The 24867-nt window shown below is 32.5% G+C and overlaps 1 protein-coding gene and 1 long non-coding RNA gene across 9 annotated transcripts in view; one reads left to right on the top strand and one right to left on the bottom strand.

Moving 5' to 3' along the window:
• Nucleotides 1-12217, bottom strand: part of LOC129985263 (uncharacterized) — a 39168-nt gene extending 26951 nt beyond the window's left edge. The window contains exon 1 of the long non-coding RNA XR_008785548.1: nt 11423-12217. This is a non-coding gene — a long non-coding RNA (uncharacterized LOC129985263). The remainder of the gene's footprint in view (nt 1-11422) is intronic.
• Nucleotides 1-24867, top strand: part of LOC129985261 (single-stranded DNA-binding protein 3-like) — a 115014-nt gene that overhangs the window by 55001 nt on the left and 35146 nt on the right. For all 8 annotated transcript variants that reach the window (XM_056095226.1, XM_056095225.1, XM_056095224.1 and 5 more), the window contains one exon: nt 22689-22769. In XM_056095226.1, coding sequence (XP_055951201.1) covers nt 22689-22769 — 81 coding nt within the window. The remainder of the gene's footprint in view (nt 1-22688; nt 22770-24867) is intronic.

Genomic DNA, 24867 nt, shown 5'->3' with positions numbered 1-24867 from the left:
CTCCGGCCCATTTTTTTTACGGTAAAAATATACTTTAAAAAATGTTTATTATGTAATCTATTATGATCCAGAATCATTGAGTTTCCATTTGTATGATCCCTTCTAAAGAATAAGTTATTCCAATATTCGGATAAATTTATGCTATTTATTAAATTTAGCTAACTAAAATGAGATAAAAAGAATAAAAACGAGCCCTATCAAGAATTCTTGATCAAAAAAAATCTAAATTACATTCATATAAATCTTAATCATATTTTATTAAATCTGCAGCAGTGGCTTTCATTACCATCATTCTACAATGAAGTAAAATTTCGAAATACAGATGGCAATTCTTCTTTATTATTTTAATCATATATTAAATATTCTAATAAAAGCCAAAAAAGATGAAATCGTAATTTAATGCGCAATTTAATTAAGATACTTTTCTGAATTAAAAAAATATATCGTCTGCATGTCGAAATGGAATTCTTACATTTTTTTTTATCAAAATTAATTCTGTTTAATTTTTTGAAAATATTATGAAATGGATTAAAATTATCGTCTACAAAAAACTTTATTATAAATCTATCGCTCGCCTAAAAGAAAGGGTTTTTTTTTTTCCTTCAAATATTTAATAAGTAGCTTTATTCTGAAATTTTAACAATAATTTTTTTAAATAAATAAAAAAAATTTTAGTAATAATTTTTAAAAAATGATTCAGATATGATAATACTGAATAGAATTTCTCTATTTTGGATTTCTTTAGTTGAACAGAAACCATTTCAGTGGGGGACAAAAATTCCATTCATTGGACAATAGTTTAATTTGAGCCATTTAGAAGGTCGTCCAAATATTTTATATCTCTGTATCGATCAAGTAACTGCAATTTGTATATTCTCTGTTAAAGCGAAAATGCCCTTTTGTTAGTGTTTATTTTTCACATTCCCTTGAATTTAACTGTGAATTGATTGTGATCAGTTGATCAACAATGTTTTTACAATGACAGAGAATAAAAAAAATAGTAATAAGATTCACATTTTGCATTTATTGAATTGTCAAACAAGCACAAAATATGCAAAAAGCGACAGCAAATATATATATTTCCATAAAAACCGTAATTTTTTTTTTTTTTTTTTTTTTTTTCGTTCTCTGATGTCAAGATACTGCTTACCTAAAAACATTCATCCTCTCAAATAGGGGAGGGAGGGAGAGCGAAAGATTTATTCAAAACCCTAAAACAGCACTCTATTTTCCGAATCTGGTAGTAGTTGAGATTGATCGAAATGTATTTGCCCAAAGAGCCATCTCATTACACAGACGCTGTGTTTCCCGAGATTTTCTAGTCTCGAAACGAAACATACATGTATGCACTCTTGCACACAACTATGAAGTGATTTCTTTTTGATTGGCATCGGGGGGAGGAGCAGACGTATCGTATTCCCGCATTATTTCCGGGCCGTGTTTGCGCAAGATCGTTCCCGAAACAGCGATTCCCTAATGGCCCATAAACGACCGAAAGTCGTGCACCGTGTTTGTTTTGTATTCGTGTGTGCTCACGTTTAGAAGTTAACTGTGTGAATAAACATTCTCCTCTGGCAGCCCGAAAACCTTAAATCGAATTCGTTTGCTCTTCGATTTGGGGGAGCGCGCAGTCCATCTCCTCTCTCACACAAATAAGCAGTTGGGATTGGAATGTTAAGGCTGTTTTCTCATTTCTCTAGTAGGGATTTAATTCAGATACTGCCCGCCATTCATTTGCTGGCAGTTGGAACAGATTTAAAGCTTGCCTCAGAAACCATTAAAGATACGAGATTCAAAAATGGTTAAAGAGAGAGGGGTAGAGCATTTCGAAATTCAGTTTAGAATAATTGCGTGGCTTGTTATGGGGAAAAAAAAGAGGGGTGAGGATCTTTTGAAAAGTTTTAAAAAGCTCGTTATTTTATTTTTCTTTCTGCAACTTTGAGGTCACAGCCAATCATGCCAGTAATAATTAGAAATGTCATTTACATCACGACAATGCTGAAATGCACTGCTTTAATCCAATACATATACTTTGTTCCTTTAATAGTATTTACAAGAGTCTGACATTAAGCAGGAGAAGACAGATATTAAAATGTTTCATAATTAATTAACACTTACGTAGGATTATTCTGCACAAAAAAATTATTTAAAATGAAATTAAAAAATTATTGGCAAATTAATTCGGCACTTAAGTTTGTCTCTTGTTTATATTAAAATACTGATCTTGCTATTTCATGATTTGAGTTCCCTTATAGTCATTATGTATTAGAGTTACTTTTAAGCCGGTTGAACCAGTTGCGATGTCATTTGGTTTCGTACCTGAATGCAGATGTTTAATTTTTTTTATGGCTTCCCTTATTAAAGCTTTGAACTCGAATTTAGTTTTCGGGCTGCTTAAGTGTTATTCACTATTATATCTATTTAAATAAATGATATATGGGCCATTAAGGTATTTTTATGTCAATGAACCCAAAACTTTGGTTTATTATATTTTTTTTTTTAAATTTTAATTTTAAAATAGTTTAGTAACAAATGAGAAGGAAAAAAAAATCGCCATCAGAAACTGCAGGCTGAACAGGATATGCCAGTTATTATTTGCCTTTTTCACAAAGTGTCATATTTTACCATGCATTTTAAAATATTTATCTTGCACCCACCCACCCCTAAAATTATGTTTCAACATTATCACTTTCGCTACACTGATTTGTTTACATCTATCTAAAGCCAATGAACTAGGAACTGTTAACACTAGGAATTTTCGAACTTTTTAATAGCTAAAAGAAGTGTTCGGCAAAAATGTTACCTTAAACGTTATCTACACAAAAACAAAATCCTCTATCCAGCTTCTCGGGATCTTCCCTCCATCCACCCATCCTTCGTGTGTCGCCTCTGGCATTTTCCAAAAATAAAATAGAAACGCATCCCAAAACCGTTCTCCAGACGTCCGATATCAAAAAACGCGATGCTCCAGGAAGAAAGGATCCTCTGGAAAAGGGGGGTGTGTGTGTCGGAGTTTGAAGGAAGGAAGAGGGAAAAAAAAGTCATTTTAAGTTATATATATTTTTCCCCTCTTATAACGGCACATCAAAAAGTAAAGCAGCAGCAGGCCGATGTACCGTGAGATACGAGGCATGACAGTCCTCCAGAAAACGACGGCTCTGACCGTCCGAACATGAGTAATACCGTGTGACATGCCTGATTGAACTTTGTGCGCAGAGTGGCATTTGCCTCGGGGAGAGAGAAGGAAGAGAGCCATTTTCTTTTCTGGACATGGGCGCAAGAGAAATGGCATCCCCTTTTTGTTTTGCTTTTGATTCCGAAGAAAGAGGAGAGATGTTCCTTTCTCTCCCTGCTGCCTCTGTCACCGTAGTGTCTTCGGGCCACTTGTTACTTCTTCGACTCCTGATATTCCAGTCAGCCGTTAGGAGGAACGGTTTCCCTTTGTCTCTTCTTTTGCCTGTGAGATTTTTTTTCTTTTTCTTTTTTGCTTGTCACTCCCCTCCCCCTGTCTCCCCCAGCCTTCTCCGCTGTCATCTAATCCCGTTATTCTGCGTCTATGAATGTGTGTCACACGCAGAAACGCTATTTCTTGCAAGCTAGGCTGAATATCTTACCAAGAAGAACAAAAGACTTGCACCGATATTCATCAGTAGGAACAAAATCCGACATCCAGTGGATGAATGTAAATGGAATCTGTTTTTAAGATCAACTAGATCATCAGTTGTGAATCGACCGATAACTTAAAAATAATCCTGCTCGAAGTTCAAGATAAAGAATGAACGGATAAGAGTAGGGGATTGTTATTATTCTTCATATAATCCGATGGTTTAATTATTTCCATGATCTTTATATTATATTTCGTCTTTTGATATTTTATCATTACTCAATAACAACCACCCAATTCCCATTAATCTTTACTAAGTTATGTTTAATTATAACTTAGATATCAGCATATTATAAACTTTGTATCTGTTGAAGTGAAAAAAGAATTTTTTCAACTAGTCATACTTCAAAATAGACAAAACGAACGGAGACATCATATTGGCAATTTAACATTGGCAATGGACCTGAAAAACACTCTTAAAACCAAAAGCTATGTTAACAAAAAATGAAATTAAGTTTCTATGACTTTACATCGCGTAGAAACAGAATTACCTTCAAATAAGACAAATCAAATAATTATAGAGCAAATCGAAAACTCAAAAGTTAGTTAATGCATGCATTACGCAGTTTCACTGTCTTACCTCTTATTTAATGCTACTTTTGAACAATATTTATCTCCGAAATTAACATCTAAAAAAAAAATCTCATTAACCACAAAAAGAAACAACATGGTATTCAAATTTGTAATAAAGTTTATTTAGGAGATATATTTTTTAAATTTAAAAATGAGTCATTTTGTTTAAATTTAGCTCCTCATTTATATATAAAAATGAGTCCGTCCACACCGTGACGACCTCCGTGAAACAAATGATTCCCAAAATGTATGAAATTAATGAGAAATTTTCCTAGAGTTAAGATGGAAACATCCCTCGCAGAGCCATATTATTTCCCGGCGCCCTAAGTAGATTGCTCAAGCCAAGATGCCACATTTATTCCCCCGGGAAGGCCGCTCACGCAACTGGGGCTTTGATATGCGCCCCTTAATTCACTGCGGCCAGAACTCGACGGGTGATCCCCGGCACGAATGCGGAACAACGCGGACAGACATTTAGATTAATGAGGGATCCAGCCGGACGAATCTTGTTTGCTTTAATGCACCCAAGTGAGTTAGTGCCCCGGGTGGAGTGCATCGGCCCTACTTCCTAATTAGTTTCCCTTCGTCTAATAACAGGTGTCCAGGTTCCGTCACTTGTCGATGTCCTTCGATTCTTTTCATGGGAACGTGCCCTTTCTGATTATTATTCACTGGGGGGATAAATATATAAACCATGCATTGAGGTTGAGGAATGTTGGAAGATCTGGTTTCGATCCTCGGGCACAGGCAGCTAGTTTTTTTTTTTTTTTTTTTTTTCTACATAAAAATAAGTAAAATTGCTGTAACGTTTTGAAATCTAGCTAAAACAAAATGCGTATTAAAGAAACTCTAAACTGCATGCAAAGTTAAGTGATAATGACCAAATATGGAACACCTTTGGAGGAAAGCAAGTCGTGGCGTTTCTAAATATTGGTCGACATTCAAAATGAGATTCCATGGTTTTTGGATAGCGAAAAAGCGGTTTATTTTCTGTACTAATTAATATTTCGTGGGCATACTCATTTTCATTCATAACTTTATATTTGATTATGTTGAAAAATTTTTTACGGATTTTAAATATTATACATCTTACCATTAGAATTCGTAAATTTATCTCGAAAATGTATTTGAAACCCAATCACCGTTAACTTTCATGTAGAACAATTAACTAGTTTTTATTACAAATAAATGAAATCTATTTTTTAAAAAAGGATTCGAGAACATCTGATTCGGAAACAGCTCATAACTAAGAAGTCTCACGTTAGAGCCTTTTTATTCTTCATTAAGATAATGATGATTGAAGTCATATTGGAACTTCAACCGACGCACCACTTCTAAAAATGATTGATTGTGATCTTATCGAGCCGGAATTCCACACTAGAATGATTCAGAAAAACAAAGTAAAATAACCAACCCCCTCTTCTTCCCTCACCTTTTCAGTCACGTTAATGACGGCCCGAATATAAATCGCGGTCCTCCAAATAATCCAGGCGAAGGTCCGACTTCCGAGAACCCTAAACGGATTATTTTCAAAGAGGGTGAAACGAAAATCAATTTAAATGACTTTTGCCACCGACGATTAATTCAACTCTTAACGGGCGACCGCCGCCAGTGACATCTTTGAAAGCCTACTTCATAACGCGGCCTTGGGACAGCGAGTTGATGCGGTTCATTTTTCATTTCAGAACTCAGCGGCACCTGCATTTTTCGTAGCGCCCGCTCCTGCAGCCGCCGCCCCCCATTCTCAGTAGCAGTAAAGTAGCATTTTTATTAGGAATGCGAGCACCTGAAAACGTTCGCCGGCGTCTCCCAATGCAGAGAGCGCCGCAAATGGCGAGAATAAACGACGGGAAATTTGCACGAAACTCGACAACTAGATTAAGCTGAGCAAACAAGATTAATTTTTGAAACTGAAACTCGAGCTTGCGCCGCACGGTTTGCGGCTTAACCGAGACGAAACAGATCTTTCGCGTTGTTGCTTTTTTGGAAAGCGAATTCATTCCGCCCGCACGTGAATTAAGCGTAAAAACTTTGATTATGGAAATGCTAAAATTGTTTTTAATCTCGAGTTGGGGGGAGTGTAAATGTTTGCCAGTTAATCTGAAAAATGCGTTTTATTTTCCACAATAACGATTACATTCATGGGTGTAATGGTGGGGGCATGTGCAGATGCTATTGCTTATCCCCTACTCTCCCATTTGAGGACCCACGATGGGATTTTCGCTCCCACGAGTAGAAGTTTGTGAAGACACAGTCAAGATTATGTCAGCATTTTTTGTTAATTGTGTTCAATTATCTATTTGTCCCAATTTATAAGACATCAAAACAAACAAAATTCAGTTGAAAGGCATAGGTCCAAGTGTTATGAAAGTATAAACTCGAACCACAGTCATAAAATACATGAGGACAAATGACACTGCTGATTTTTTTTCTCGACCATGTTGCTTTGTGAGAAGGGCGATTCAAGGTTCGAAACTTGCACTACAAAAACATACGTGTATGTAGGCCTGGAGCTTTGTGGCGCATGCTTATTCTGACGTAAAAAAAAAAAAAAAAAAAAAAAAAAAAACGCTTTTGTATAATGTGATCTAAAAGTTTGAAAAGGGGATGCCATCCCAAATGTCGTCCTCGTCATCTGGTTACTGGTAAGTCGTACTCTGTTTGCTTCAAACTAGGTCGTTAATGTAGCTAATTAAACTAAGACCAAGCCGCTGGTTTCAATTAAACGTCAGAATAAAGTAGTTAATACCCATTGTTAATGTCACTTATATTTTGTAATTGATTAGGGAAGGAAAACAACAATATATGTATTATTTCCATCAGCAAATTCTGATTTTGATTAAAATTAATTGCAAAATAATAAGTTACTTTTATTATGTGTTTTACTTTTTTTAATTCCAATGAAATCAGTATTAAAATGCTTGCAGCTAAAGCCACAGTACGTAGCTTACCGAAGTTTTTTAGATACTTTTCTGTCAAGACTGAAAGGAATCCGTTCTGATCTCGTATTCCCCGCTGAATGACGGTTTTTGCGCCACTAAGTTCTCTGGTTGCAAATGTTATCGATGTTCGCCTGGTTTTTATAGAGGCATATTGATTCTGTCTTGTATAAGACGTAGTTATTAATGTTGATGGCAATCGGATATCCTGATCCATTATATAACTATCAGATATGATGGTTACGAATAAAATGGTTCTAGATGTAGCTTTTGAGGTAAAACGATCGTTATCTTTTGGATATTTAGCGTAGTCATTTCCTAAGTATTCAATCTTTAACGAAATAGAAAATTGCGATCTTTCTATTCTTTTCTGGATGCGACAAGAAAATAAATATATATATCCATTGGGAAATTGTTCTTTCTCCGAAATCGAAATTAAATCCCCTCCCCAACAGCGACATCACTTTAACTGTAAGGACATGCAGCGAATCCTGTCAATGAATTTAAAAACAAATTTGGAAGAAAAGTCACTCTCTCTCTCTCTTCTTCAATATATATATTTGAAGAAAGATTTTTTTTAAATGAATTTTTTTTTTTATATAAACAAGAAAGTTATTCAACAAAAATTATTTCCAATCTATTAATGAAATATTTTTAATCAAACTCGTTACTCCAATTCTTTTTGCTAACAACAAATAATCTGACAGAAATAGTTCAATTTCGGTAATTTCCGTGACCAAAAACTCAAATCAGAAATATGAACAAGAATCTTGATCGATAATAATAATAATAATTAAAAAACGACTTTATTTAAAATTACATCTATTTTTATGTACTGTATACTCAAACGAGCTGCGTTCAAAACAAATATTCAGGATAGTGAATTATATTAATTCAGATTCATTATTAACTAATAATCGCATGAGTTGGAATCGTAAGTCGAGATACTTAGACTTGCGTGTTGCGACCAGTCATTGAGGAAGGCGACACTTAATAGTCATAGTCTCCCACTATCGTCCTACATATCCTTGATGGATAATTATTTAAAACTAAATTAATGAATGCAGTCATTAAACAAATATTTACAATTATTTAAAATCCATCAAGATCATAATCAAGATGGCCGCAAGTTGATTTACCACTTTTTTTCATTAAGCATTTTCAAACATCAATTTTCTTATTGAAAAATAATTATAATGAATTGTTAAAAATGGATAAAACTTAAGTTGCGGAGTTTTTTTTTTTTTTAATTAATATGCTACATAACAAAATGAAATGACAATTTAAGATTCGGAACTCAACATTATTATGTGTTTAAGTCATCTAATAAAGTATCTATTGTCTAAATAAGAGTGAAACAAAGTCGCTATTTAAACTTTAACCTGAAAGTGATACTGCACTCCTTAAATGCTGGTTATAGTAGGAATAGAAAAAATTGCACGCCAAGACAAAGAAATAAAATCGTCTTTTAACTTCAGGAAAGGGGTGAATAAAAGCTATTCAGTACTATAGCTGCACGAATTCTGGGGGACATCACCAAATTAACATTTACTGATATTCGGCATTGAAATTCCGAGATTTAATATTTAATTCTTGTTACAAATAATAACTGCCTTATTTACTGTGGAACTTGATTAATTCGAAGTTGACGGTACCAGGATGAAAATGATTATAGCAATTGAGAACGATAACTTTTATTAAATTGCAGTTTTGACGGAAAAAAAATATGATTTTCAAAAATAATCTTACATTTTTTAATTAATAATATATAATTATTAAGCGAACAAAAAGTAAATTTAAAAATAATGATAATAATTTAAAATTTAATGACATTAAAAATAATTATTTTAATTAGTATATAACTTTAATAAAGTGAATTAAAGCCTTTTGAATACAGCAGTTCCACTAGAAAACTTTAAAATAAACAGTACGACTCACAATTTACGTACTCAAAATTTTACTGTACTATTCAGATTTTTTAAATTCAATATACTTTAAACAAAAAAAATATTTACAAGTCTCTGAAGGCAAAAGTACAGATGAATTTAAATAATAAAAACAGTTCAGAATAAAAATAATGCTTTACAGACATTGAATTAACTCAAATAAGAAGAAATTAAAAATGATATTTTAACACTTTAATGATGTAAAATTAAAAGTACAAGAGAAAACATTTCTAATCATTCAAGTTACACAGAATCTTAATTTTGTGGTATTAAATAATTCCACATTATATCATATTTGTGCATTTGCTCAAACTAATACAAATTTTTAGGCTTCTTTAAATTCAAAGGAAATACCACATTTAATAACCTTAACTATGCATAGTAACAATAATAAATACAGTCCACAATGAGGAACTCAAAAATATAATTCGGTACATTAAGAAAGAGAAACATAAAACTAATTTTTTTTATAAAAAATCGTCTTAAGGGGAAAAAATTATTATTATTATTATTTGTTTAAATTTTAAGTTTAAAGACGGACGTACAAAATTTTTTAATATTAATAACCATTTTTTAATTGCACAATTCCTTTTAATACTTGTACCATAGTTCTTATAACAACAGAGAGAGTTTTATGTTAATAAAAAGTGACTGGAAAATAGACTTGCTGCATATCGTTTAATCTGTTTCTATGGCGTAATATGCTTCTGGGGGAACTGACCTGAACACGTGTTTGGAAACTAAAAGTAAACTTTTTGAAAGCTTCGCTGTTGTTTTGATTGAAATATTAAAATAATTTATAGACGAGTCAAATCATTTATTCTGAGAAAACCCGCCCATTTGATATTTCAAAGAATTCGAATTCGCTAAAACAACAAAGCTCAAAGTTCCTGACTGTTCATGGGGGAACATAATGACCGGAAACACTTGTAATCCGTTAGGATCTGATACCGCCCACAGGGGGCGCTGACAATGAACCAGTCACGCGCGAGGTTTTGTTGACATTATCACGAATAAGCCCTTCACTTTTGGTTCGGGGAAAAAAAAGTGTACTTCAGTAACGCACAGCTCAGCATCTGCTTCTCTTATCTCAGTGTTTTATCAGCTAGAAATTACCCCCTTCCCCTCTTCTTTCTGTCTTCTCTTTTTATCGTTTTTTAATTCTTTTTTTTTTTACCCTCAATAATTCTTATTTTATCTGCAGCAGCTGTTGATTTATCTGAGCAGCTTTCTCTAAAACAAACCAACAGTTTGAAAAGCTATATTAATGTGATTACAATTATTTTATTTCACTAAATCAATATTTAAAAAAATCGTTTGCTTTAATAGGTTAAATTCTACTAATCGTTACGGCATTGCTTCCGTTTCCATACATATAAGCAATTTTTTGAATACAATTTAATGAACGATAATTTGATACCACTTGATAATACACCACAAACGTAGAATTTACAGAAAACATGTATAAGAATATATACATCAAAAGGATATCCGATCCGCAAAGCAAGCGAAGTTACATATTAAACATTTGTAATTTTTAAAAAAGCATTCTTTTTAATATTGTAATCGTAAATCGTAAATTTTTAAAGAAGTAATTTAAAAAAAAGAAAAGACCCAATTTTATTTCACGCCAATTTGAATTAGCATAATTTCTGGAATAAAATATACTTTTATAAATTTTAGCCTTTTTTTTTTTTTTTTTTTTCCTCCACTTTTTAAAATATGTATAATGACGTTATGTGAAATTTGAGATTTAACTGCATTTTCTTGATTCTTTTCATGTCGATTTATTAGAAATTGATCTGAAATTGTTCATAGCAGTTTTGATCTTATTTATTTTGCAAGAATGCGAAAGTTTTATTTCGAATATTTTTACTTCCTCCCACTCAGATACGAAAAATTGCAGAAAAGCTACATTTCAAACTAGGTTAAAATGCAGTATTTTCTTAACAAAAGTGTACGACTTAAAATGTTGCACTAAATAAAGTGTTATTATTACCATATTCTATACTAATTCATATTTTATATCTAAAGCATTACTTTAAGAGAATGAATTAGGTTTTATATTTCATTCAATCGCCCTTTTTTCTTTTCATCTTCGTTCATTTCAATTACTTTTGCATTATTATTTAGATATGTAGTTATTTTAGATATCATAAAGATTTAATAGTGCGAAATGGGTCTTGTTATATTTAATTATAAACTTTATTAATCTAATGATTCTCGCAGTTTAATTGAAAATAAAAATCCATACATCAGTACGGCTAAAATAAAATAAAAATAATTAAATTCTGACTTACCCCATTTATTGATGCATTAACTGGAACAGGCATTTCCAGAGGTTCGTGTAATCCATAAAGAAAAAGATTAATGTATCAGGGAAATGTAATCCACACATGTTGGCACTTTAGGCTGGTTAATTTTCCCACAAGATTAAAAGTGTCACGAAAATTGCACATGTTAAGCAGGTGTTTCACACTTCAACGACACTGGTTTCGCTTCGTCGACTGAAACAAGTTTACGCGCATGTGAAACCGAAACTCAAAACGAATACAAAAATAATCCCGCAGATATTTAAATTCCCGTTGCCTCTGTAAGTACCATTCCGAATTCTAATATCCGTCTTGATAATCACATGATTATTTTCCCGATCTCAACTATTGATATAAATAATAGAGTGGTTTAAAATTGTTTTTTCCCCCATCTTATTTAATTTAACACATTTACTGAAACGAGTGCTCGTGTTAGTATCTTAAGAAGGTGCTTAGAATCTAAAAACGATATCAAATCCAATTCTTAAGTATGCAGTAATCACTATCTTAAAAAAAAAATCTTATCAATTTTTTTCCTCTACGTAATTATCAACAGTTGCGCGTCTTACTTCTTAAACTAATCAAGGCACTATTTCTTTTGTAAAAACGCACTCGCTCAGAATTCAGAAAACCCTGCTAAAGCATCTTTTACGGAAAAATATGCACAGCATGCATGGCATGATAAATAGCAGAACCGCTAGTGCAGATAACGTAAATCCAGCAGAGAAAAATTCGAATAAGCGATAAATATCGCACCCAATCTGCTCAGCCCAACTGTCGGGATCGAAGTCCAACCGAATTCTGTCAACAACTTGCTGCCTTTCGTCCGAGTTTTCTCCGGTGAGCCATAGATGGCGCTTCGTCGTTACTGAGTGGAATAATAACATAGTGTATCTTTCGCTCTGACAGTGAAATGCGAAACTACACGCCAGAAAAAAAGTATTTTTATACTTATTTTTTTCCTTTCTTTTCTGAGGCGATGTTTGTTATGCGCGCGGTTATGCCTTGTGAAAAATGAAGGGTTATTTATTTATATTTTTTTCTTTACTCTCACTTTGTGCATTTTAGTTGCTGATTTATAGCTCACATTTCGCGTATCCGTGAGTCGCATAAATATATTGGTGATCTATTTTTACGTTCATTTTTTTCCCTCTGCATTTTATTTGTTTTTGTTGGGTCAAAATTGAAATTTATACTTGGGGAAGTGGAAATGGTTTTAGGAAGCTAACGGTCTCTGGGGGATCGAAATTAACTCATCTTTGCCAGATGGCTAGGTTGGTTTTGTTCTTTCTTTTCATTTTATTTATTAACTTTTTTTTCTGAAATTCGAATTCGTAAACCATCTACTGTTTCATTATTTGAAATGAAAGTTATGGAATTAAAGAAAAGAAAGAATGTGCAGATGGAACGCCATAAATAAAAAGTGTATTTTATCTAAAATTTGGTTTTTAGATCCTTTCAGGAAAAACTTTCACTGACTATTCATTTAGTTCTTTAATGTTGCACGAGTGCGTTTGAGAATGAGTTTATTTTTTCTTAAATTGTTATTTATCTTTAAATTTATTTTTACTAGGAACAAAAATCTAGCAATTTCCGTAATATTTTTTTTTATTATTGTTCATATTTCTTTCATTGATCTGGTATAAAATGACGTATAGTCAAAATTTTAATAAACAATTTTGATAATTACAAATTTGATCTACTAAATGCAAATTCTTTTTAAGGTTTTTAGACAGTGTTAGTGTATTACTAGATAGTATTGAAAACTGTAATGTCATTTTAAAATTATAATAATAGCAAGAAAAATCATTATTTTACTCTTTTTTTAAATTTTTAGAATAGTTTGTTTTTAGCTAATTATGAAAAATTATCTTTTTGTCGACACTTAACAAACTCTTTATTATTCTTTCAGAATTTTTTTAATTTAATTCTGCATTGTGAAATGATGTTTCCTACGTAATCTTATAATTATTCTCATTTAAAAAATTTCATACAATAATTTGATTGAAAATATTTTCTTGAATTTATTTCGAATTCCTTTACATCTCATTCTTTTTATAAAATAATCCGATGAGTGTTAATAATTGTGATTTGGATTTAAGTAGTGATAAATACACATCTCTATAATCATACATTTTTCAAATTTTAACATCAAAAACAATTCTAATATTATCAGTCTTACATCTAATGATCTTGAAACAAATGTAGAATTGTGATTAGTCCCATTCACTTTCTAATGAATGTAAATTAATTTAGTTAATACTTTTGCATTCTGTTTGTCAGCCAAAATTGCCTTAAAATTCGCATTCTTCAAGAATGGCGAATTTGATACTTTGCGTTTTCTTTTAGGGCTGCTATTGTTCAAATTTACTTTTCAATTCTTAGCATTGACGTCATGCTTTGTTTAAATTTTGATTAAAGGCATCGCATTTAATAATACTAATCACTTAGAACTCTACGAATAAATTTTAGTAATTTCTATAGAATATATCTACCGGATACTTTTTTTCCCTTGTCCAGCGTTATCTTTAAAGCTGGTGGAGTTAAAAAAATATATTCACCCATTTGGTCTGCGTCAGTGTAAAATTTCTACCTAGGTATCTAGCAGCTGAGTCTGTGTGATATTTATAATGCTTCAATTGTTTTATCGATGTGCAAATAAACTTTAAATAATAAATAACAAAGTAACAATAATAAACTTTATAACAAATATCAATGAGCTGAAGTTTGAACGATAATTTCAATAAAATTCGATATTAATTTATATTTACACTGATTCATAATATTCTCTTTTCACGAACCAAATTGAATCTATAGCTAATATTTTATTTCGGTATAAAATTTTTTTTTATTATTATTATGTATTGGACGTGGCATTTTTTAAAATTAGTGGATCACTGTTTGTATAAATTCAATTTTAATGATTAGTTTTGATTTGAATGTTCGAGAAAATTACGGATAAAGAAGGCCGCACTACAAGGGAAACAAAACTTTTAATGTGACTATATATTTGCATCTAAAGTGTTACTACAAATAATAATTTTAAGCACTTTGCCAGTTAGCGTGAGGTTTTCTGCTATGGCTTTTATTAGTTAACCTGTTATAATCATATCTGAGATAATCTGAACTGCATAACAGCTCGTCTAGGCTGGCACTTCTACTAGTCTTCATACAAGAATTGCAGAAATGCCTCTGGTGAGTTCCTATCGTGGTGCAAGCATCGCAGAGCCTCATTACTCTTTCCTCCAACCGAGGTGCTGAAGCCCATTTCCTGGGCTCCTATGCGTTATCCGCTGTTGACGCGAAAAATAAATTCCCACTTCTTAGATATCCAGTTACCCGGGCTCTCGGGGTAAATGACAACCGCATATCGTACCTTATCGCGTCGGCTGGAGCGATAGGTGCATTAGGCGCAGCCAGCCACCATCTCTCATTTCAAGGCATAATTGACTGAGTGGGATCTTGCGCAAGTAAGGAAAGGGGTGAATAGAGCGAGGAGGCAGTTATTATAAGCTGTCTCATTCCATTAACAGGGCGACGGGGACCGAATAATTACGAGACCAAGAATTTGTTTGGGGGTACCATCTTGAATTTCTATCCCCACCGCGGGGGAGATTAATGACATGCGGCCGGGCGTCACGGAAGAGTTTATTTAATTACGAGAGAGACCTGGATTAAAAATTCGCATAAAACCGCTGTCTTGAGGGTGGTGGGAGATGCCTTCCGACCCATTTGCTGCTGTCCCCAAGTTTTGGATGTAATTGTTCTTGTGTGCCGGATTTCCTGGAGAGGGTCATTATGGGAAAGTATTGTTCCGTTACCATGCTTTATCGGGAGGTCGCATCTTGGGCTTAAGGATGCTTGCCTTTCTGGAAAATAGATATCGACGGTGCACTAGTTATGTTTGTTTCAGAAGAAAAGTGGAGTTAGTGGGTCACTGAGACTCCTTCGATATATTTATTTATCAGATGTCCAAGTGGAAAATTCGGAAGTTGCATGGTAAATACATTTGGAAGATTCAAGTTTATTTCCTCAATAAAAGCATCTCTATTTATTTTCTCTATAAAGTCATATTTTCTTAAATTTTCCTATAATTATCATCATATTCTGTATTGCCTCGTAATTATTAACTACTTTGTTCATTACAATATGTTGGTGTTGTTGCATAATCTGCTGTTTTATGTGTTCGAAAAAGCTTTATAGAGTAAACGCAAGGAACAGTAACTTACTTCGCGCCAGAATATATCATTAACAAGGGTTTTTATTACTGGTGTAATGAGATAGCGCAGTCGTTTCGGAGGTACGACCTTTTATTGATATCTATTTTTTTTTATCATTATTATTTTCATTTGGTGAGATTTTTTTTTTTTTTTTTGCTTTTATGGCCTTTTTTTATTATACATACCAGGATAAAAAGAACAGTTTTTCTTTCTGTGCAGCTGCATCAAGTCACAAGTTATTATCGTTTCACATTTGGCACTTTCATCAGAAACAGTTAGAAAATAGTTGTAATATTGTTTATTCCCTTATTTATCTTGTAATGTGAGTAGAAATCGCCTTAATGAATGGTTGTATGATTCTAAAATAAATTGCAGATTTAAATTATTTGTAGGTTTTCGTATTTCGTCGATATACCATATACTATTCAATATAAATAGGACGATTAACTAAAAGAATAGACATGTGCATAATCTTGTTTGTCAGTAGCTGGGAAATATATCAAACTATATGTCTCTGATGTGTTTAAGAATTTAAAACAAGCATCTCAAATTCAACTTTGCTATTTGTTCAGCAAAACTGTACCCATCGACATACAAGGAAATGAAAGGAATGTCTCAGACGACACGGAAATGAATACCTGCATTGGACTCTCATGAATAAAGCTATTGAATGGAATCGAAATTCACTGAGCAATCAAAAGGAAATAAAACTAGTTTCTGGTATGTCAGATTCCCACCGTTTTCTGCGACGTCAAGCATTTTCCGAGCCTGTAAAGGTATACTGCTGATGAAATGTCTACGTGTTTTCTTTTTGGTAGCAGCTCTTAATCAGCGATTAAAATTCATGGCAGCACGTGTCATGCGATGAATTTAATCCAGAGTGGGCTTTTTTTTTTATTTCCTTCCTCCCTGTAAGATTTCGCCTTCATCAGTTGACAACTTTAATATGTCATTTGCATCAAACTAGAGTGCTTGCTTATTAGCAGCTCTTGCGAAACGTCTTCTTGGAGATCAACCCAGAGGTACCGGCTGATTTATGCGGGCTCTTTTAATTACTTGCTCTGTCAGATATGTAGATCCTGTGACAAATCAATCAATCGTTATTTTATCTTTGGTCGTAACAAGTTTTCCTGGTTGTTTCTGAAAGCTCCTTTAAATGCAATAGACCAAAATGTAATGAGGGATTTGAATTTGGTTCGCCAGCGTTTGGAACAGAATACAAGTTAAGCTGAGCTTCATTCCTATTTCTGTGTATTTGCGTAAAATTGTAGTAATATACAGTGACACAAATTGATGAATCAGGAGATTACTGATTCATCAGTTTTTCTTTGAACCCGTAGATTGCTTCGTTATAGGCATTAGCAGGAGAAAAGCAATCAGATTATCCGTTCTGCATTTCTGGTTTAGAAATATTTACTTTTTATCCGTGACATTCCAGAGACAGACAATTAATTTTTCTTTTATCTTAATAAAATGGAAAATAATTCAGTGTTGTGATGCTGTTATAATTTAAACTTTAAGTCAGGACTTAAACTTTTACAATACATGACCCAATGTTTAAAAAATAATTTTTTTTTAAGAAATAAAGCGTTCATTTGTAATAACTGGAAAAGAAATCACACCCTAGTTGCTGAGAAGGTTTTTATAAAATCCTAATTATTTTTTTACTTAATTTGAATTTTTTTTGTGAAAATAATTTATTAAATCGAAAATTTTTCATTAATATCTCAAAATTATTTCCTGAAAACTATTTTTGCTGACAATTACTAAAAAATAGGGAAAAAACAGACTTGTGAAAAATTTCGCAACTTTTCAGCTTCAAGAAGTCATAACCGTAACTAAAGAATATATTTCTTGATTTGTTACTTTAAATACTTATCAATGAAATCAGTCATTTTTAATTTTTCAGACCGAATAAAAATATGAAATATTTGCATTTAATGAAAATAACGCGGTAGTATTGTGTAATGGCTGGATCACTACGTAGCATTTTCGTTAAATTTTCTAACATAAATCGGAGATTTGTGGATTTTAGTCATTCTAATAAATAGTGTTTTTACAAAATGATTAATGAAAAGGCCAAAATTGTTGAACTGACTGAAGTTTCGTGCTTCAGCCCTTTCAGGCTCTTGAGTGGATGCATGCCATCGAACCATTAAAATAAAGAGTCGTTAATTGACCATACCTTTACTCTAATTCTTTTTTATGTGACTTATTTCAAGGGAAGAATCCGACTTTTTCCCCTTCTTTCCTTTCGAAAGAGGGTGTTTCAGAGATTATAATCGAGTGAAACCTGTTAGTTAATGGTCCTAGCTGTTAGCTGTGGCTGGAGGCTCTACGGGTGGGCAAACGGGAGAAAATATGTCCTCCCCTGTGATTAATCGCTTGTCCTTGCTGCATTGTACTCTGACAGCAATGGGCCAGCATTCATAAGTACCTCACACGATTACGATCTTAATTCTTTGGATTCTTTTCTTCAGAGTGGGAGGGAGGGGGGGGGTTCGATTCTTTTTTCCTTTTATTTATTTTTTTTTATCTCCTGTGTTGTGCTACTTGGAAGATGACGATGAAAAGAGCTCTCTTGTCCATTAATATCACCGACCTTTTGTTCTGCCGTATTGGCGTGTCCTTCTTTGAAACTATCAGTTATTATTATTATTACTTTCTTTCCTCCCCCCCCCCCTTCACTTTTCTTTGCTTAGCTGGAAGGAGAATGGATATATGAGACTTGCCTATGAATAGATGGTTGAGATTGTGAGGCTTAGAGAACATTAAATCTCGTATTTTATTTCGTGGACAAACATGTTTCGACCCGAGAGGTGGATGGATGCGCATGGCGGAATTGTTTTGCACGCTTCAGTGTCAGCTTTCTTCGTGGAAGATTTTGGATTATGTGACGTCTTTTTGGCTTAAAGAACTATTCTTTTATATTCATAACTTCCTTGCCTCGCTCTATTGTTATTCGTGTGCAAAAAATAATGCCTTTATTTCCGCTCAACTGAAATGAAGTTAACATAGTCCAATATGGCAAATATTCCCATACATTTTTTTATTACAAATAAACACATTAATTTTGAATATTAATGTACACGCAACTCATGTATAATAATTACCACATAATTAACGAACAATAATTGTAAATATTGTAGAGGGATGGGACTCTTAATTTCATTATTGAGGTGGATGAAAATAATAGATGAGTTTCAGGAACAGTTATTTAATTATTTTCTAAGTTCCACATTTCACACAAGAGAAAACAAACACAAACATGAAAATACACGACACTCACTTAGAATACAATCTAATAATAACCCCCAAGAAGTATCGTGGAAAATATACTTTGATGTTTATTTAAGGTAACGCCATCTGTTGTATCAAAAGAGAAGGTAGTAGAGTTATTTAACCGCTATAATATATATGTATATATTTCATGAAGAACAAGCCTAGTAATATTTTATAAACACAAAATATTCAATACTAGGGGGCTCCGCCCCCTGCTCGCCCCCCTGTTCACCAACCCTAAGGAACTGTTAATGCAGTTCCTCTCGGTTCGCATCTACTAAACCACTCCAGTCTAGCAACAGATATATTCAGATTCAATTTATTCCAAAAATTGTTAAAACAATGAAAGAAATGAAAAATGTAAAGCTAAAAGTACACTCACAAAAATCACCTGCATCAAAGTTATTTGTGAACACAAAAAATTTTTCATTTGAATAACTGTATACATCCACCAAAGAAAACAAATAAAAAAAACATTATGCATTTCTCACAATTTTTCAAATTTGAGAACTATACCATATAAACAGAATTAAAAAAAAAATTGATATTTACAAAAAAAAAAAAAAAGTCTGGAAGCAGCTATATTCAAATTTAGTCCGTTTGGAAACTTCACTCCGGACACATAAGCGTTTAACTCTATCTCATTCATTACGACTGGATCTTCTTATGAACGATTCTTGAGCATTTTCATTCGACCTGTCTTCTCTTTTTCGACGATTTCTTTTTAAAATCGATACGGCACGACTTGCACTCATTGTAAAAAAAGTTTGTCTGTTTTTTGATCGTTAATTTTTTGTTTAAAAAATTTTCAAACCGATACAAGAATAGCGTTCGCTTGAAATCTTATCGTACAGCCTCTTGATGTTCCCAGAGAGGTCGAAATGTTGCCAAACGGCTATTAACAAATTCGGCCTGATATTGCGTCCACGTAAGCGTTTTATATATATATAGATTAATCTTTTACATTTACTTTCGTCGTCTTTAATGGCCACCTGATTTGTCGAAAATATCGTTTGAGTTAAATTTTATATGAATTTCTTACACATAATTTTAACTTGGTTCCCTCAGCAAAGTACTTTTAAGTATCAGATAATGATAGACATCAAACAGGCATTATTTTAGTAGCCTTACACAGGTTTTGTTTATTGTGTACATGAACCTCATTAATGGATTCAATCTTCATGATATCACTGCACCTTAAAGCGTAATTGCCCAGGCAATCTATCTTCTAATTGTATTCTTGTCTTTCGCTCTATTGTAGCTTCATTTCCTTTTTCTTCACATACTGCCAGGATTAGAAGTAGGATTTTTCTCTCTTGGCTTTTAACAATAGAAGAAAATTGTGCCATTAAATATTTGATGTTACAGTAAAAATGGTTTGGATTATAATGCAATGATGCAATATATTGTCGAAAATAATAAAGATAATCTTGACAAATTGCCTAAATTAAGGGGACAACGACAACTGAATTGATATATCAATAAAACGATAATTTTTTTCGCATTGAGTTTTTATAGTGATGCAAAAATCGTTTTGGGGAAATAATATGCACTGAAAAAAACGCCCAAATCACATTTAGTTTTTAATTAATTAAAATTTCCTATCTTCCAAAGTATAATTGTGCAAAATTTACTATCTTTGAATCAAACGTTTTGGCTTTTTGAATGTCACTTGATACACATTCTCTTTTATTTATAACTAGCCGCCTTTGGCGACCAGCCGGTTCGCCAATCTTAATGTTCGTTAAAATTTTAATAATTAAATATTTTATGCAATTTCTACTTTAATAGCTTCTTCATCAAAATATTTTAAAACTTCAAATTTTGATTATCATATAATTCATTCATAATATTATAAAGGCCTTCAGTCATAACGTAATATGTATCTCTCTCATTTTCTGTTAGCACCCGTAGAATTTATGCTTTAAATTAAAGTGGAAAGAATTAATCTTCAGTTAATATAATAATATTTTTTACTGAAACAAAGCATTTTTTTTTATAATCTGATTACTGAAAATAGAGTCACTCAGCGTTTAAACTTTATGCGCACTAAAGAATATCTTTTTTAATTTATGTAATATCTCAAGAGTTGGTCAACAAAATTTTCTTAGATTCATTATGAGCAGATCGATTCATTAACAATGTTTCATTTTAAATGCATCAAACACTAAGAAAATAAACAGAATCGTTTAAAATAATCGGTCTAAAACAAGTTTAAAAAAAACTACTTAAAAAACGATGTACTTAAAACTTTAAGCATATACAAAAAATATATAACTAACATAAATACAATTTACTTACAAAAGCATGCAACTAACCCAAAAATAATTTAAATCATCCATTGATAACGGTTGTCATGGCAACAATCAGAACAGAATGCGCATGCGTGAATTTTCTTCGCCGGTTACGTAACGGAAATACGTGATTTTTTCTACGCCAGTTGGGGTAACGCTATGCGGATTAGAAATTTTTAATTTCCTTTATTCTGTTTTATTTTAATTCAAAAGTATTTCAGAATGAATCTGAAACATGGATTAATTAACAATGTTTCATTTTAAATGCATCAAACATTAAGAAAATAAACAGAATCGACTGAAATAATCCGCCGAAAAATTTTAACCCTAGCCTCATTACTGTTGGGAGAAAAAAAAACTGAAGCCTTTCTCGTTTGGCGATGGGGAAAATGGAAGATTTTTTTGGCGGAAAAGTTGGCGGTGGGGAAAATGGAAGATTTTTTTGGCGGGAAAGTTAGTTTTTAATTAATAATTAAAATTCTAATTAAAAATTCGAAAAAAGGAACCCCAGGTGCACATTCCCAACCTCCAAGGTATACATGTACCAAATTTGGTAGATGTATGTCAAACGGTCTGGCCTGTAGAGCGCCAACACACACACACACACACACACACATTGAGCTTTATTATAAGTATAGATAGAAATTTGCTGAATGTGAGTCATATGCGAATTATTGTAGTTACGCAGCATATGTATTTCGAACATGTTGGGAAACAATGGATGCATGAAAGTTTATAGCCTTAAAATTCCTTTTGCTTTGGAATAGTAATGGCGGCAATCTGAAAACTTATGACCGCATTGTAATCTGTAATTTTTATTGTTAATTTGGTTAATCATGTTGTTAATTCATTGTTGTTAATCTGGTTAATCATTGTTATTATTCTGGTTAATCTTTGCTGTTAATTAGGTATAAATGCCGATCAACTCAGTTTTCACTCATGATTTCGTCACTGAAGTCCGGAAAGGAATTTGTAGAGACAAGATACTATTTCTCAATGCATCACTGCAAATCTTAAAATGTTGAAACATATTCAGTGATGTCAATTAACTCTATTTTCTTAATTGTTTTCTACTATTTGCCGTGTTCGGATCGAATTGTAGCTCATTACTAATGTACTTATTATTCTTTGTTTTGAAATTCCTTTATCGACAGGCATTAAAAATATTTTCCCAGTGATTTAAAAATAGCAGATATTATTTATATTAAACAAACCATTGCAATGATATTCTAAAGTTTGATTTTTTTTTAATAATCGAAACAGCTATTTTAATAAGTATGGTTTATGTTTATTATAGTCCGCCCGAGATTTTTTATTTAAATTGTTTAATTACTTCTAATCCTATTCTTAATCTGCTTTCTTATAGAAATTTATTTAAATATTTCATTTTTCAAATTTCCGATGTAATAAAAGCCATTTGTGTGAAGCCTATTTACATATTCTAATTTTTTGTTTCAGAGCTTCATAGGCCCCGGTCCCAGGTATCCTGGTGGACCCAGAGGACCAGGTGTGCGGATGCCGCAACAGGTGGAATTTAACGTGAGTCTAGTTTTGCGTGCTTTATTGGACTTTATAAGAGTTTTAAATTTTGTTATTATTATACTTTTCAACGAAAGAATGATAATGAAAGTATTGCTTTAAGTGCTATTTGTATGAATAATGGATGCACAGATAAAAATGAAAAATTCTGTTAACTAAGAAAATAAACCAAAATTCGATATTCCTTTATATATTTTTCTGATCCAATTATATTATTCTGTAATCTAATACATCGAGTTGTAATTAGATCGTCGCCAAGAAACTGAGTACTGAAATAACTTTTTGAAACCGTATTGCGAACTATTTTTATGGCTTTTTTTACTTATATTTTAGTACATAAAATTAGAAGTTTTATTTTTAGGAGTATATTGAATAAATGAATTCTGTTCTAACATCAAGTAAGTATTTAGAAATTAACTGATTTTTGGAGTTGGAAAAGTTTCATTGAATGTTCAGTTAATGAAACGAGAATTCTTTTTATTAGCTTAGTTTATATAATGTAATTTAAATGATCAAAAAACTAAGAAATCGGAATTTAATTTAAAATATTGGAACAGGATTTAAAAAATAAAATGTACGCTGACATACTTGTAACTTTTTTTTTTTTCATCCTGTTATTGTCATCATTAAAAATAGGTTTAAAGTGATAAGTTAGTACTTTTTAAATTTCAAAAGCTATGATTTTTTTTCACTCAAATTATATAATTTTAAATTAAGTCAAAAATATACCGCATTTTCTGGAAGGAAAAATGACTGTCTTTTGCACTTATTATTTCTAACAAAAATGAAAATCAATAAATCAGTTTTAACGTGGGGGAAAAAAAAGAACGCGTTCATTTTGCTATGCTTATTTGCTGTGATGTCATATGCGTGTCAATATTTATTTATGAATAGTCAACCTTGTTAATTGCCTTTAAAATATTTTAGCACCTAAGCCAAACAATGTTATCTCAGTAATAATAATTCCAAATGAAATCTTTTTTGACAACTATTATATTTGCTCTTACAGAAAGATACTGCAAAATATATTTAATCTTATTTATCATTTCCGATAGCGCAATTCTTGCGTTTGGACAAATATCTTGACAGTCATAATTTATACCCTCTCTCTATCTTCTTCCTCTGCTGCACACTCCAGCGATATAACCCGCCACGATCCAATGCGTTATCTGATAAATTTTTACCCAGGAAAAACGGGACATTTTTCATCACGATAGTGAAAAACCTTCCCTTCCCAGGTGCCATCATAATAATATATCGATGGCCAGAGAGCCCTATCCCTTTCCTTGTCATTGCCACTGGTGCTGGCTATTAATGACGTTCTCTTGACAGCGTCAACCTCTTCGAGCGATATAAATTGGGCAGGACGGTGACAGTTTGGGCGAAATTTTGCGTGCCCGGATCCTCTTGCCTGCTCACGTGAGAAGCGAAATGGACGGTAGAGCTCCCCGCGACTCCTCCCCGCTTTTAGGCTTGGATGTCCCCTTTGCAATTACGTTGAGGAGTCTTGTTTCGTTGGCGGTGTTGACCGAATAGGCTATTATTAATGAAAACTTGTCTTCTGTTTGCCAGCGTCGCGTGTTCTGTTTGACCGAAGTCTCGGGAACGTTTTTGCTGTATGATATCTTGCAGGTTATTCGAGTACTAATGCAGAGTCCACCTGTGCCTAAAACTCAGGGCGGATTTCAGCATTCTAGAGGCGTTTGGGAAATGCAAATCTCGAGGTCTCTTTTCCTCACGAAGTTTTTAAAGCCAATTTTTGTTATCTATATTAATTTAATTTTTATAAGTAAATTGTGGCAAAGTCAGATAGCAAAATGCGCGTAATTATAAATCACTTTCCAAAAAAAAAAAAAAAAAAAAAAAAGGATAATTGGTGTCGGTATATCGTAAATAGAAATATAAAAAAAATTTTCAAACAAAATAGTAAAAAGAGAGAGAGAGAGACAGACAGAGATAAAAATGTTTCTTACCACAATTTTAAAAATATTTAATAATGAGATAAAAATTATGAAGCCCCTGTATTTTTTTAAGAGTTATGAAATAACGTAACAAAAAACGTGAAAATATTAATTAATTAGGAATGTTGCTGCCGTAA

This window comes from Argiope bruennichi, chromosome 9, assembly GCF_947563725.1.
Source record: "Argiope bruennichi chromosome 9, qqArgBrue1.1, whole genome shotgun sequence".
Lineage (NCBI taxonomy): Eukaryota > Metazoa > Arthropoda > Arachnida > Araneae > Araneidae > Argiope > Argiope bruennichi.
Note: the sequence above shows the minus strand (reverse complement) of the source record. Positions and strands in the feature narration are given on the sequence as shown.